The 15,588-nt window shown below is 36.4% G+C and overlaps 1 protein-coding gene across 6 annotated transcripts in view; it reads right to left on the bottom strand.

Annotated features, from left to right (window-relative positions):
• TENM3 (teneurin transmembrane protein 3) overlaps window positions 1-15,588 on the bottom strand; it is a 3,501,974-nt gene that overhangs the window by 104,256 nt on the left and 3,382,130 nt on the right. For 4 of the 6 annotated variants that reach the window (XM_056802938.1, XM_056802939.1, XM_056802942.1 and 1 more), the window contains 2 exons: window positions 12,498-12,524; window positions 9,739-9,885 (listed from right to left, as the gene is read on the bottom strand). In XM_056802938.1, the coding sequence (XP_056658916.1) occupies window positions 9,739-9,885; window positions 12,498-12,524 (174 nt within the window). The remainder of the gene's footprint in view (window positions 1-9,738; window positions 9,886-12,497; window positions 12,525-15,588) is intronic. The other 2 variants (XM_056802943.1, XM_056802941.1) reach the window with 1 other exon arrangement.

Below are 15,588 nucleotides of genomic sequence, written 5' to 3'. Positions count from 1 at the left end.
AAAGATGGAAAAAGTGAATCCACTTTAGTTTATATACTGTTTCCAGTATGCCCATTTTATAGATAAGGAAACTAAGATTGAAAGAGGCAAAGAACTTAAACTTAGTAAAGTATTACTAAAGTGTATGGAACCCGGAGTTCCAAATTCAGCATTTATTACATCATATCACAATGCCACCGGTTTTGAAAGTTTATGTATCCCTCCTAGCCCCATCTTTAAAATTGTGGCTTTCTCTCTTCAACCCTATATACATATCATCTTATCATACCTCACTATAGGGGTTCTTCTTATTCCATAAAACCAACCTTCACTTCAAAGTTTTTACCCTTTCTAGTTTTCTATTACCATTTATCTGGATTATTTTAATAGCTTTCCAACTGGTCTCCCTGACTAATGTCTCTTTTCTTCCCAATCCATCCTTGACATGGCCACCATGTCAAGAGATATTTCTAAAGGATATATCACTCCAGGCTTATCAAATATCACTACTCTTCACACATTCCACAGTGAGGCCAGACTGGCCTACTGTTTCTCATTCACAAAATCCCATTTCCCACCTTTGTGTCTTCGCACAGGTTGGCCCCACGCCTAGAATGGATTGTTTGGCTCACTGTTGCTTCTCTGAATACTTAGGATTCTTTTTTTGTTTTTGTTTTAGTCTTTTAAAATAGGTATTTATTGGTATTTTTTGCTTTTACTTTACCTAGAACTCCCCCTATATTCTTCCCTTCTCCCCCCACCAGAGGATCATTTTTTATGACATAGGATGTTTTGAAAAAGAGGTAGAAAGGGAAAAAAATGCTCAAAATTGAACCCTTAGGATTTTTCAAAGAAAAGAAATACAAGAAATACAGAAGGATTTTCCTGATCCCTTCCAAGTCCTAGGAATCACCCTCTCATCACATTATGTTATTTTGACCTTGTATGTACTTAGTATTTATATATGTACACTATTGTTTTCCCCAAAGTAACCCCCTAGATTGAAGGGACTGTTTACTTTTGTCTTTGCCCCTCCAGTGCTAACACAATGTGGGGCACCCAGTAGGGGCTCAACAAAACTTTTTTGTTTGATCTTCCAATCCATCCTCATACCTTTCTCAGGAAACTATCTGTCCATCGTCTGATTGCTAATACAGTGCTCCTGACCCATCTCTTTGTAGATGATGTTCTGTACCTATGATTCCCTCCTTCCTCTGGCTTGCCCAGCTTGTATCATTCTCTTTCTTTAAGAGACTCTCAGATTGTCACCTCTGTGAAATTTTCCCTGACTTACTGGAGGAAAAGTCATGAATTTCTCCATAATGTATACTTCCAGAACACTGTAGATGTAACTAATGCCCCCCAAAGCCCCCATGGTATATGGGAGACTATGAAAAGGGGGTTAACATGATAAGGACACTTCTGAAGATAAATGGGCTAATGGAGGGAGGAGGAAAAGGAGTGATATTATTTGCAAAGTCTTGCTTGGGGGCCTATAATTTAAAACTTGTGCCAGGTGTAACCTCATGAATTCCCTTTCATTCACCATCCCCAACAATAAGCCCTTAAATTAGCTCATGAATTATTAATTTCTGTGTTTGGCTGAATGTTTATTGTTTATATCTGTCTTCAGGACTGCCTTAAAGTTTTTAGGAGTTTTAAGAGTCAAGGCACTTACACAGGTGTTAGTGGGGTGGTGGTGGAGAGAGCAGAGATGTTCTGGGCACAGTTGTATCTCCTTATTTTAGTCCCTTTCCCTCTCCTCTCAGTCACTGAGAATATGATTCTTTTAAGCTCTTAAAGATTATCTTTATTTTTTTAAAGAATACACAACATATTTTGTTGTTTCTGCTCAGAAATGCTGTTAGCCAAATGGAATGTTAGTAATTCATAGACTTAGAGCATGTTAGAGTTGCCTCCATGGAGATATCCCAAGTAATGTGGGGAGGATGCAGTGAGGTTGGGATATTAATAAATGGCATCTATTATATAGCTATGGAAAAAAGTAAGCTAAATAAATATATAGGAGACATGTGATTTCACTTGTGTACTATCTTCTTTCTTTTTATGTATGGAAATGATTTTTTTTGGCTCAATCTGTTAACATTTTGAATATTAAAAAATAATTTTAGCACTAAAAAGGACTTTAAAGATCATCTAACTGAAACAAGTTCTAAGGGACAGAGTGTGCCTCAAGTTCTAGGGGATAGATTCTGCCTTCTACATGAGGATTCTGGGAAATGGAGTTTGCTATCATAGTCTACAGTATGGTAAAGAGATTTTGGGGATGGTTAATTCCATATTTTATTATCATTCTGACAGCATTATGATCCTATGAAAAGACTAATGGAAACATCAGCATGATACATAAAATCATGGTGGATGAGTGGGTATGGAGGAATTGTTACCATGTAATAGGCCTTCTTTCCACCTGGCCCTAGTAGAGGCAGTTGAAAGATAGAAACAAAGATAGAACCTGATCACATTAATGGAAATATTGTCAAAGGAAAGTTATATTAGATTTAATTATATAGATTAAAAAAAAAGCTACAAAGGTATTACAGATAGGAAAATTTGAGGCCCAACAAAGGTATATAATATTCCCAAGGTCAAGTATTGACTTAGAGATAAAAGGATGTTTAGAACCCAGTTTTCCTAAATTTCAATCCAAACACCTTTCCTCTTAAATCACTAGGTCATGTGTATTAAGCAATTGGTATATTATCACTGAATTATCATAGACTTTAAGTTAAATTTCAACAAACTAAAATGCTCAGGGAATTGGATGTTGTAGTTATTTGAACAGTGAGTATAATTCAGTATTATCTTTTTGCATGTAAGAATGTCAATTTATTTAATAAGTGAGCAGATTCAATTTCAGTTATAAGTATGTCTCCTTTAACTTCTTTTAATCAGTGCCATCTATTAGATTTTAAGCTTCACAAAGAACAGGAATTATATCTATTACTGTTTTCTATTCTAAGCCAATTCCAAATGGGGCATTTTGGGTTTTATTTCAATAGTACTGATGAAGATCATATATAAAAACAGACCAGATTATGTTTATATCAACCAAGTTCTTGATTAAATCAGGGAGCTAGTCTACTAGAACTTTCTATAGTGGATAGAGGGCTAAATTTGGAGTTAGAGGACTTGGATTCAGATCTCAAACTTTGTTGCTTGTAGTCTCTAAGACTTGGACAATCAAATTTGTTTCCTTATTATCAAAGCTATGAATAACATGACATAAAATGGAACTTTGTGGGCGTCATGACAATTTGATTTTAAACATGAATCACTTAATATTAGACTCCAGGAAACACCGATTCCTAACTGAAAGATATAGGTACTGTGATGTCATAGCAGAAAAGGGAATGGTAGTAACATCCTTGGGAATTTCATTTAATGTGAAATGCTTCTGCAAATCCCTTTGAGTTAGGTAGGAGTCCCAGAGGCTCTTAGATGATCTTTGGTAGAATCAAACTGAGCAATGGCATTTCATCAGTGGACATTGCTACAGAACAATTTCTTTCCTAATGCTCATGAAGGGAGAGGAAAAATCTTTGGTTTGCTGTACCACTGAGAAGCTTCCAAGATCCTATACTTCACAAGTTGAGATTTAAAAAAATTTCTTTGGGGATAGCTCTGTCTCTGGAATGGAGAAAAAGAAAGCTCTGGATGCCTCTAGGTATCAGAAATGTCAGAATGGGTCATTTGAAGTAGTGGCCACTGAGTCTTCATTCTCAAGTTGTGTCTGACTATATAGCCAATAAGGTTATTAAAGAGGAGAAAGGGAATGGAATAAGCATTTATCAAATACCTACTATGTGCTTTACCAATATTAGCTCATTTGATCCCCACAACAACCGTGTGAGGTAGGTACTATTATTATTTCTATTTTACCACTGAGGAAGCCTACAGAGGTTAATGACTTGTCTGGGGAACAAAGGCTACTTAGTATCTGAAACTGGAGTTGAACTTGGGTTTTTTGGATTCTGGGTCCAAATTCTACCTACTGCATCATGTAGGTGCCTCTAAAGTATAAGCACAATCTCAAATTAAAGCAATATATCTAGACTCACTGTAATACTTAGATGAATTTTCTGGTGTCATTAATCTTTCAAGGTATACAATTTTTGACTCACTCTATACTTTGGTGGACTGCTATGTCCCTTCCCAAATTTATCATTTGGTGGAATGCCTTTTGATGAAGAGCCACAATGGGGCTTAGGTTGGCTGGTTCTTCGGATGGCTGGTACATCAATGGCTTGGGATCAATGCATTTCTAACTGGGTAGGATCTGCAAGACTAAATATTAAATACTCTTGCAAAGCACCAATACTGTAGCATCACATTAGGAATTCCAAGCCTACCTAGCATAGTTTCAGTCTCAGGTTAAGAGCACACATTAAACTAAATTAATTAAAATAAGAAAAAATAAATTTGCTGCCTTGAAGAGTCAGAGACAATGCAGTACTGAGCACAGTACCTGGCATATAACAGGTGCTTAATAAATGCTTATTGACTGGCTGCCTGAGAATAGCACTATCTTACCAGAATGAACATAATTTTAGTGCCTTTAGTAGGAATGATGGAACCAATCCATTCAGGTTTAGTTTGTTCTGCGGGCAGGAGTAATTATTCCATTCAGCTCAAATGAAATAACATATATAAAAGCACTTTGCACATGCTGAAGCACTACATGAATAGTTATTATTTCCTTCCTAGTGATATGACTCATACTAAAAGGAGAGAGCTGGATTTGATAGTTTCTAAAGACCCGACTAACTCGGAATCTAGGTATGTTTGGTGAGGAGAGGCAAAGAACTTCTTCATGTAAGACTTACTGGTTTCTACTATATTATCTCATCAGTTTTAAGAAATATGAGTTACTATGACTATCCCTAAGTGGCATCTGATAACCAAAATAACAATAACCTGCATATTGGACAGTGGCTAGAACAGAGGTAGAACATGAGACCTGTAGCCTATAACACTCCCAAGTGTGGCCTGAACCAGATTAATATGTACTGAGAAATATTTAAGAAAATAAAGAAAATAGAATAGGGCATATTTAATAGTGCATTTTAAAACTTTAGTCAATATGTAGCCTGCAGGGATCCTTATGTATAGATTAGTACTCTATTTCTATTTGAGTTTGACACCAGTGGTCTAGAAGCTAAAAAAGCAAATTTCCCTAAGTCAAAGTCAACATGAACAATTTTTAAATAACATTTCCATGTTATAGTTTTAATCTAATTCTATTTGTTGCTTTCTCTTCTGTGTAGTACATTTTTAGGCCCTGAGAATCCAATCTCCCTCTGGATTACGCTATACTCTACTCCATTCAAGCCTATGCTTGTAACTCTTTAGACTTTGATACCATGGCCAAACTGATTCCTCATGCTGGAACTTCCCTGTGCCATGCAGGCCTTCTCCTCCAATTGGTGAGCATCTTTTGGGCTCTGTATTTTGAGAACAAGCCCCAGTGGGTCATGCTTTGCTCCTCTCCCAAATGAACTTTTTTTTTTTAAACCCTTACCTTCCATCTTGGAGTCAATACTGTGTATTGGTTCCAAGGCAGTAGAGTGGTAAGGGCTAGGCAATGAAGGTTAAGTGACTTGCCCAGGGTCACACAGTTGGGAAGTGTCTGAGATCACATTTGAACCTAGGACCTCCTGTCTCTAGGTCTGGCTCTCAATCCACTGAGCTACCCAGTTCCCCTCCAAATGAACTTTTGACTCTGGTCTTCTGCCTGAGTTCCTTCCTTCCCTTCTTCCATCTTTTGTTCAATTCTCTTTTATGTGCTGCCTTCTTCCATTAGAACATTAGTTTCTTGAGGGCAGAGACTGACTTTCTATTTGTATTTGTATCCTTGGCACTTAGTACAGTGCATGGCACATAACTGCCAGTAATGGTTGCATTCTCTTTAGTAAGTTAGTCATCCTACCTGCTCCATTTCTTTTCTGATTATAATATCTGGCTACTTTTAGTCCTTATTCACTGTTTCCTTCCCCTTTTCCTTTTACTGGTCTCTTTCTGAGAAAATAACATTTTCCCCCCTTTTCCTAGATGCTAACAGCATTTTATTCATCTGTCTTTAAAATATCTCCTTATTCTCCTCTGGGACTCTCTGTGCCCCACCCTTATAATATCTCCCATTGATCATCCCCTTGTTCTGTCTCTTCTATTCATTCCATCTGTTTCCCTGCTCCCTTGTTTCTCCTCTATGCTCCCCCTGACACTTTCTTTATTTTGTCATTCTACTTCCTCATGTGTTCCATCTGTTTGGTGTATTAGCTTTTTCTTCTCCTCTTCTCTTTTGTTTTGACTTCTCCCCCTCTTTCTGATTCCCCCATTAGATTTCAAATCTCTGAATTTTTGCAGCAAGTCCTCAAATGAAAAACAGATCAATGTGGAAATGTTAAGTGAGAAAAAAGATTCATTTTTAACCAAGGCAAGTATAACATAAAAATATTGTACTTATATTGAGTGGAATGGCATACAAAGTAAATAATGTTCTGTTTCATATATCTTTATTGCCTTTCTCCTCACCTCCCTGCTCCCAAACCTGGTCCTTACAGAGGAAAAGCGCCCTTTAGGTGGAACACATCAGAAGTCTTTTACTCTCCTCTCCTGAGGCATTAGAGTTCTCTTATACTTCCCAATTCATTAAGCCAACATATTTTGGGAAGGCAGCTAAACACCAATGAATTGAAATGAATCTCTTCTGTTATACTGCAATTTCCTTACTAGCTGGGAGTAGGTAACTTATTACCAATGACCTGAAATTGTAAACTCCAAAGTCCATTTTTTCAGGCCTCATCTACCTTGACCTCTCAATAGCATCTGACACTGCTGATCACCTTTGAACACTTCCACTTCCCTTGGCTTCAAAGACATTATCTCCTGCCTTGCTTTGACATCTTTCAGAGTCTTCAGGATGGATGCTCTTCAAGATTCTTTTCTTTGCCCTATTCTGTTTTCTCTCCACTTACATTCTTACCTAATCCCAGATTTTCTATTATCACTTCTATGCAGATGACACCCCTGATTTCTATTTCTAGCCCTGATCTCTCTTGTGCTATGCTAGGTACTCTTCTAAGAGCCAAGGACACAAAAACAAAAACACAGACACTGCCTTCAGGAGCCCTCATTCTAATAAGAGAGGTGACAAACAAATCTTTAATCTTTCTGGATTTTTCCTGGCTTACAATAAATGAACACAGTTTAATGGATGCTAAATAAATGCTAAATAAGTAGATACATACAATATAAATGGAAAATTTTCTCCTTTTGGGGGAAAGGCACAACAGGGCACAAAGTCATTCTCCTAAGCATTAAAAAAAAATCTTTATCTTCTAGTTTACAATCAATACTGAGGTATTGGTTCCAAGGCAGAAGAGCAGTAAGGGCTAGGCAATGGGGGTTAAGTGACTTGCCTAGGGTCACACAGCTCAGAAGTATCTCCAACTCTAGGCCTAACTCTTAATCCACTGAGCAGTGGCTTTGCTCCTTCCTGATCACCTTCTAAAAAAAAAAAAAAATATATATATATATATATATATATATATATATATATATATATAAAGGATTCTTTCTTTCCTGCAAAGGAAGGGGAGGAAAAGGAACAAAAGGAGGAGGCAAAAAAAGAAGCTCTATAGGTAATGACTATTGATAATGACTTGCTGGTTAAATCAAAGACCAATGATCTCATTTAACTGTTGATTTAACCTTAAATAGAAAAGAAAAGATTGGGCGTAATTTAGTTCATGTTTAAATGGTATCTCTGTTTTATGCTTTCCTAGTCAGAGTCTGAATATATGCAATTTGCTAAAGGTCATTCTCTTCCAAAGTTTTATGAGACATCTTAATGAATGATTACTTTGGTCTGTATAATGACTATATCTGTGTCAGAAACTTCTAGATGTATTTGCTCTCCCAAAGGACCTTTTCATCAATCTTTTGCTTTAGACAGTTGCCTAGGGCACTGAGAGGTTAAGGGATGTCCCCAGGATTACACAGCCATACACTCAAGAGGTTGAATTGGAATCTAGAGCTTCATAGTTTTGAGAACAGTGCTCTATCCACCTAACCACTTTTTTCACCTTTTCCACCACTTGGTATTTATGGAAACATCTACAGGAATCCTTAGTATCAATAATCATTACCACCACTTTTCCACTTACTCTCCCCTCTAAAAAGAATCCTAAGGCAAGGGTAGGGTCCTCCTCTTAAAAAACAACAACTACAAAAAAACAACACTTTTACTTTTTGTGGTAGTAACAACTCGGCTAGACCATTGGGATTAAGTGACTTACACAGGATCAAATAGCTAGAGTATCTGAGTCCAAATTTGATCCTAGATCCTACCTGACCTGGTACTTTAAATCAACAGTTAAATGAGATCATTGATCTTTGGTTTAACCAGCAAGTCATTATCAACAGCCATTATCAACAGAGCTGGATTTCCTGCCCCCTCCTCTCCCTTCCTTTGCAGGAAAGACAGATTCCCTTAAATATATCAAAAGAATATGCTTAGGAAGGAGCAGACCAGTGGCTCTGTGGCTAGAGAAATGCCAGATACCTTTTCTTCTGCTTTCAAGAGTAACCCAGAATATTTCTCAATTGTTCTCTTGTTTCAGTATCTGAGATTTAAAACTCAAATGGACCCTCAGGGCCCTTAACTTTCTTATTCTACAAATAAGAAAACTGGATTGGAAGTGTCGGGTGACTTGGCCAAAGCCACCCAGGTAAAAAAAGAGTCAGAAGTGAGACTTGAATACAGGGCCTCAGACTTGAAAGCCTGTGCTCTTCACTCTTCACCAGCCATCAGGCAAGATATGTATGTTGGCAGAAGCTCTATATGGAGCCCTGTCTCTGAGGCACATCCTTTCACATACTGTAACAATGCTTAGAACAGTGTCTACTACAGGGTAGGTGGTTAATAAATGCTGACTGATCCATGTTTTTTTTTTCTTCCTGCTATCTATCTATCTATCTATCTATCTATCTATCTATCTATCTATCTATCTATCTATCTATTATTTTTTCCTGCTATCTATTTATGTTTCTTTGGTATTATCTTAAAAAAGGAATTTGTTCAGCAACTATAGACACACTCCTAAACACCCACCTGACTGTCTGATACTTAGAGAGTAAAGAAGAATGGGAGCCATCATAGCAGTATTAAAAAAGGGGTATGTGTATGTATATGGGAGTGGGGTGATGCAAAACCCTATAACCTAAACATTTCTCCTTTTTTAAGAAAGCTCTTAAAAGGGAGCTTCCTTTAAAATTTCATTTTGGTCTGTAATCACTGTGTGATATTAACAGAAAAGAGAACCAAGGGGGCAAACTGAGGAATAGCTAGAAGAGGAGGACATGAAGTATGGTAGGAAGAAGAGGGACTGGGTTTATCCTCCTGGGGGTGGTGGTGGAATGGGGTGGGCTGGGAGAGATGAATTAGGAAAAGGAATATCAGAGGATTTGGAAAGGAGGTAGGAAACCCAACATTGACAAGTGGGTTTAGCTACTAATATTTTGTTTTTGTTTTTTCTCAACAAAATGAATCTTCATTTGTTTAAGGAAAAATAAAGGTAGCCCAACCAGTTGGCCAGCACTCATATATTCCTCCATCATTTTAATCTTCAGGGATCCGATTGGCCAGCAGCACCCAACTCTGCCCCCAATAGGGCTTTTTAAATCCATGCTCTGTCATACGATCGATCGTTTCCCCTTGCTCAGTCCACATCTTACCTCCTTCATTGTCCTTGCTATCTGTGCACAGAGTCTCCATGGCTACATCACATCCTGCGCCTCTCCACCCTGGCTGGCAAACACAATGCCAGCCGTTGGGGTCCAGTGTACATCTTCCATTGCTATTGCACAGACCAGGGCAACCCTCTGTCAAAATAGACAAAGAAGGACATCACAAGTAATTTAAGTAAGGAAAGAATTCCCAACTCTGTTGGAACAAATAAGGGACACTTACTGGGAACAGGCCTTTAGAAACAGCACAAATACTGTAATTGCACATGGATAGAAACAGCAACATTCCCTAAGGAATCTAGGTCTTAACCAAGTGGCATCTTTGATTGGCCTGACACTTGAGACACCACTTACCTGTGTGCGATGGAAATATATGCACCAATCCTCTAAATACCTGCAGGCCAGACAAAATTAAGTTTACTGTCTTTCCCTCAGTAAAGCAACAAGGTTGACTGCGGGGCGAAACAATGTCTAAACCGAGGAAATTTCTGTATCCCTGTTGGAGATTTTTGAATGGGCGGTAGGCATTATTGGTTACTTGCTAGCAAAGCGCTTCTTGGAGGTACCTTGTTGCTTTAAACAGATCCCTCAAATTTCAAAAGCATGAAAGTGGGCATGAGCATATGAATGATGTTAATAGAGAACGTTAATTTTATCTGGTCTCAGAGTTGCCGGGTATTCATGTGAAATTACAGTGCGTTCAGTAACTGCACAAAGTATAGGCCAGTTTTAATGACTATACTTTATGCCCAAAGTACATTCCTTTTCACAGAATAAGCAAAGCCCAGGAAATAGTGAAGCAGCTTTAGCATCTATTCTAACAAACATCAGGATTCAGGCTGCATACGGATGGGACAGGACCAACAGGATTTCCAACTAAATGTAATAGCTATGCGTATTTGATTACTTAGGACGGACAAAATGAAATACCATAAGGACCACAATAAAACATTGATAGACTGAACAAAAACACTGTAGTGACGTGCTTCAAGACAGATAGCAGAAAGTGATATTTTGTGACAATCTCCCTAAGGCTTTTTGTGCTGTTTACCTTTATATCCTATCTTGTCTGCTTTTATGGGCAAGGAGGGAAAATTTGGGAAACAATTAAAATAATTTAATATATCCAAAATCGATAATTGTCTCAGTCTAACATTACATAATAAGAAACAGTTTGTTGCCAATTCCTACTGATGATATCTGGCATGCAGCCAACATGAGCCGTGTATGAGGATGACACTCAGGCAGATTCTGCTGTTCTTATCCTTATGAGTGTGATAAGACACTGACAAAAGCAAGGACAGAAATGGCACTAATGTCCTAATAATAAGTGGCTACCAATCAGATCTCTAGGAAAACACAGTTGTCAATAACTTTAAACAGGATGGAAATAAAAGTACTTGGAGCAGCAGATTCTTTATATTGCTAATGTCACTTTTTTTAAGGGGGGAGTGAATGGTTATTTCATCAAATATTCCATTATCTTGGCCAATTCAAATGCTGCCCTTGTTTTGATGACAGAGTTAAATTTTCAATGCTGTTTAGGACAAGCTGTTTAAAGGGATTTCTTCATTTGAAGTCTCCTTTAAAAGAATTAATTCATGAACTCCTCCTCCTCTGCTAGGTAATTTGAAATATTTCCCAGAGACACTATTGCCTCTTAAGTAACAAAAAGGAGATTCTGAAAGTCTCTTGTGACCAGGAAGAATGAAATTAGTCTTATGGATACCAAATGGTCAGGCTGAGATTAATTTTGCTGCTTCTTTATTTTCAGGCAATTACCACCTATATTTATAAACTATGTAATAGGTATAAAAAAGCTAATTTTTCTACTGAAGATATTGGGATTTTTTTTGGTTGTTTTATTTTGGAAGAAAATAAAATATTTAGTTGCCCTATCGACAAAGAGGTGCAGTGGCTGATTGCATGCACACAAGTGTTATTGTATGAAAGCCTGGATATTGCCATGAATATTGCCATATTCTAATGAAAAGCACAAAGAAGGAATAGAAAATACATAATCTAAGAAGGGGAAAGAGGGCTTTTTATCCCAAATATATATTTTTTACATTCATCTATTTCTACATTAGCTGAAGACATGAGAATCTGCTGTTTTATTCTGGCCCCTCATTCCTTTTGATCTGATGCATCCAATAGCAATACTAAGCACAATTGGCAAAATCTTTTTTATATAAAACAAAGTTAGACTTGCCTCTGCATCTTCAAACATTTAGAAAAAGACAAATAATCCAGTATATCTGAAATATGAGTTTTTCCTTGCTAATTAGATATATATGTACTTATATACATATATTGATCAAAACCTTTCATTTTGATAGTTTCTTATGCTGGGGCACAAGAGTCAAGAGGCACGTATATTTTTAATGACATTTTTTAAATGGAATTGCCAGTGCTAAAGCAAAGGAAGCCAGGAAAACAGCAAATGATCTGTTGTCTTCAGTTGGGGTTCCAGTGAAAACTAATGCATTTACATAATGATGCAACTAGTGATATTCATTACTACTAATGTGAGACACAGACACTGAAGTCTTCGTACTGTCAATGGGAAGCATTTCACATAATGTGAGCCTGATTTATAATTCATGAAATTATGCATGGAAACAATCTATTTTCAAGCCTAATGCAATATTATATCCATATTTTTCTGCATATATATAGAGATGTATATATATATATATATATGTGGGTGTGTGTAGACGTGTCAACAAAGAGCAAATATACAGTACCTTTAACTATCTTATCCAAATAGTGAGCTTGAGAAATTAAAAAGAAAAAAAGAACAGACAGACATTTCAGAAGTGTCACATGGGACAAGGAAAATTTCAGAATTTACATGCAAATCAAGTAGCTCCAGCTGACATGAGACTCACATCACACGACAGAGATGCACTTCATATCTTCTAAAAATGCAATATATTCACTTTTCAGCAAATGTAGTCATGAATCCAGGAAACACTCAGCATTTTAAAGGAGAGGATTCAGGTTAAACCATTGCTACCTTTCAATGATTTGAATTTTCTTCCTTGGCCCCTCTCCCCACCTTATATGCTTTTTTTCTTTAAGTAAAACATATAAACACTGACAGAGCAAATCAAAACTAAATACATTGCTTCCTAAAGAATTTTGGCAATCCACACGTATGAGAGAGATGTCTGATGAAAGTGAGGTACCTAACTTTCTTTAGTGGTTAGTCAAATCAAGAAATAATATTTTCTTAAGAAAGTGAAACACCTTAAATATATTATGAAAAAAAATACATCAGAAGTTCCTGAGAAACACTTGGTTACTGCGTCAATTCCAAATGGATGGTGCTGTGTCATGGTGTCATTTTGGGATGTTACTCTTATCTGTTAAATTAAATGAAAAAAAAAAGGTCCTTTATTGATGCTCATAGCTGTGCCTATTCCCTTCTAAGCAATTTCCTGACAATTTATATGGACTTTTGCTTCTTCACAGTAAACATGCATACATGTGTGCCCATCATTGTAATAAATGCTGCAACCTAATATAGGTTCCTAAAAATCCCTGAATGTTTTTGATTTGTCAAAAATGACTCAGATGGTTCATAGATTTGGAATTGGAAGAAATTTTGGAGACTCAATAGTCTTATCCTTTTGCAAATGAAGAAGAGGGGCTGGAAGAGAAAGTAAATGACTTACTCAGTTAGCAGACACCTACCTTGTAAGAGTTTAAGTCAATATGTGAACTCAGTTCTTCCTGACTTTAAGTTGAGCACATATCCAGTGTGCCACCCAGTATTGCCATTCTACCATTCTACAAAGTTTGAGCTATTGTTTTGACTGTCTTTGGTTATGGTTTTTTTTTTTCCTGGCAGAACAGTTGAACAATGGTTCCAATAGTGATTTCACTTGAACCAATCAGGCATTTTCCATCTTCATGGTAGGTGGATTGGCAGAGATAGGGAATAAGTTAAATTGAAAATCACGGCTGCAATTTGATTGAATCCCAGAGGTGGAGTGGTTCCACTATTATACACACAAACATAAACATATGTGACATGGCCACATGCCTGTAGTGATTTGTGTTTGGTTTGTTTGTCATGGCCCCTTTGGGCAGTCTGGTGAAGCCTTCCAAGAATAAACTTTTAAAAAGCATAAAATAAAATACATAGAATTATAAAGAAAACTAATTGTACTGAAAGTCTTCTCAAAATATTTTTAAAAAAATGCTTGAACCCCTAGGTTAAGAACCTGTGTTCTATTGTTTGTGGGGGAAAAGGATGAGCAAGAACTGAAAACAAAAATTCCCACATATTTTTAGGTAAGTGTATATTTCATTAACAAACTAGAAAAAATATGGAGGTGGTACAGAGAGAGATATGCTTCATCCTCAAAGATTAGGGATTCTTCTTAGTCTTCTTCCTTTTTAAAAAAATATAAGCCAGTAAAAATAGAATTCAATTTCCAAAAAGGATAACTGCAAGAACACCTACAATTTCAAAAAATGAGGCAGACCTGTAATCCCTTCCATTTAGTCTTGTCACATTGACAAAATGATTGTTTGTAGGAGATTGTTTTCCTTATATTTTCTTCTCATATAGATGTACCAAAGTTCAACAATGGCTGATTTTTTACATTAAAATATAATTTTGAGAACATTTAATTCAACTATATTGGCAAAATTCTGAGCCACATCCATGAAGGATTATTTGATTTGGTTGGTAGTGTTCCTAACATTGAATAAGCCAGGACTTTTAAGTATTTTATTTTAAGTCAAGTAGAGTTCGGACAATTCAAGCAACATAAATCCTGTATCTTAGTTCTGATTTATATTAACAGCTTTTTAGGGAAGAGTAATTTGCTACCATTCTGTTGAACCAGGTATTTGTTTGAATGGGCATAGAGAATTAAACAAATGGAGGGGCCATATTACTTGAAGGTGTGTCAAGGTGGAAGTTAGAGAAGGAGGAATTGTGATAGGCACAGCAGAGTCCTCTCAATAGAGCTGGACTGTCAAATTCATTTCAAGTAGGCAGTTGATTGAAGTTAAAATTAAAATAAATATTTTAAAACCATGTTAGGCAACACAGGTGAAAATTTGATTACAAGAAAAAATAATTGCTGTGTTAAAAACACACTGAAAATCCATCATTTGCACTGTAGATTTTGTCGACCATTGGCAGACAACTTAAAACCAGAAGGAAGAAGGGGAAAGCTTCATTTTGATTTCCATGAGAAAAATTTCTGATTGTGTTCCCCCCAAACAGGTTAGATAATGGCAAGGTTAAAAGCTGACCGATTTTTCACCAGATACACATAATTATTTAAAATAATCAAGGCCATGATAAAAAAACATTAGATCAACTACTAGAAAAAGTAATAGGAAAAAGAATATTTTAGGAAGCCATTAGGAACAGTACTCATAAAATATACAATATATTAAAAATTAATGGAATCAACACATTTGCAAAAATGTACAATAAGTTATTCAAAAATCACCTTAGAAGAGAAAAAATGCATATTTTACCTGATAGTTCAAAAGAATCTTTCTCTTTGTGATAGCAAATATATTTTTACATTATATTTAAAATAGATGCCCAGAAGCATAATATGGTACCTTGTCTGAAATAAGTTTATATTTTAATAACATTTTCTCCTGAAAAGATTAAACAAGTTTTAAAATTAGAAATGTTCTCTATGGAAAGAATGTAGAATGTAAATTATTATTCATTTCCATTAAAGCTAAAAAATTAAGGTATTCATATTTAAAGTATTTTCTCCAACAAGATTTGACAACAACCTCAGCCACTTCCTAGCTGTGTGACCTTGGGCAAGTCACTTGACCCCCATTGCCTAG

The sequence above is a fragment of the Monodelphis domestica genome, chromosome 6 (genome assembly GCF_027887165.1).
Source record: "Monodelphis domestica isolate mMonDom1 chromosome 6, mMonDom1.pri, whole genome shotgun sequence".
NCBI classification, from domain to species: domain Eukaryota; kingdom Metazoa; phylum Chordata; class Mammalia; order Didelphimorphia; family Didelphidae; genus Monodelphis; species Monodelphis domestica.
This window is presented reverse-complemented; position numbering and strand designations above follow the sequence as displayed.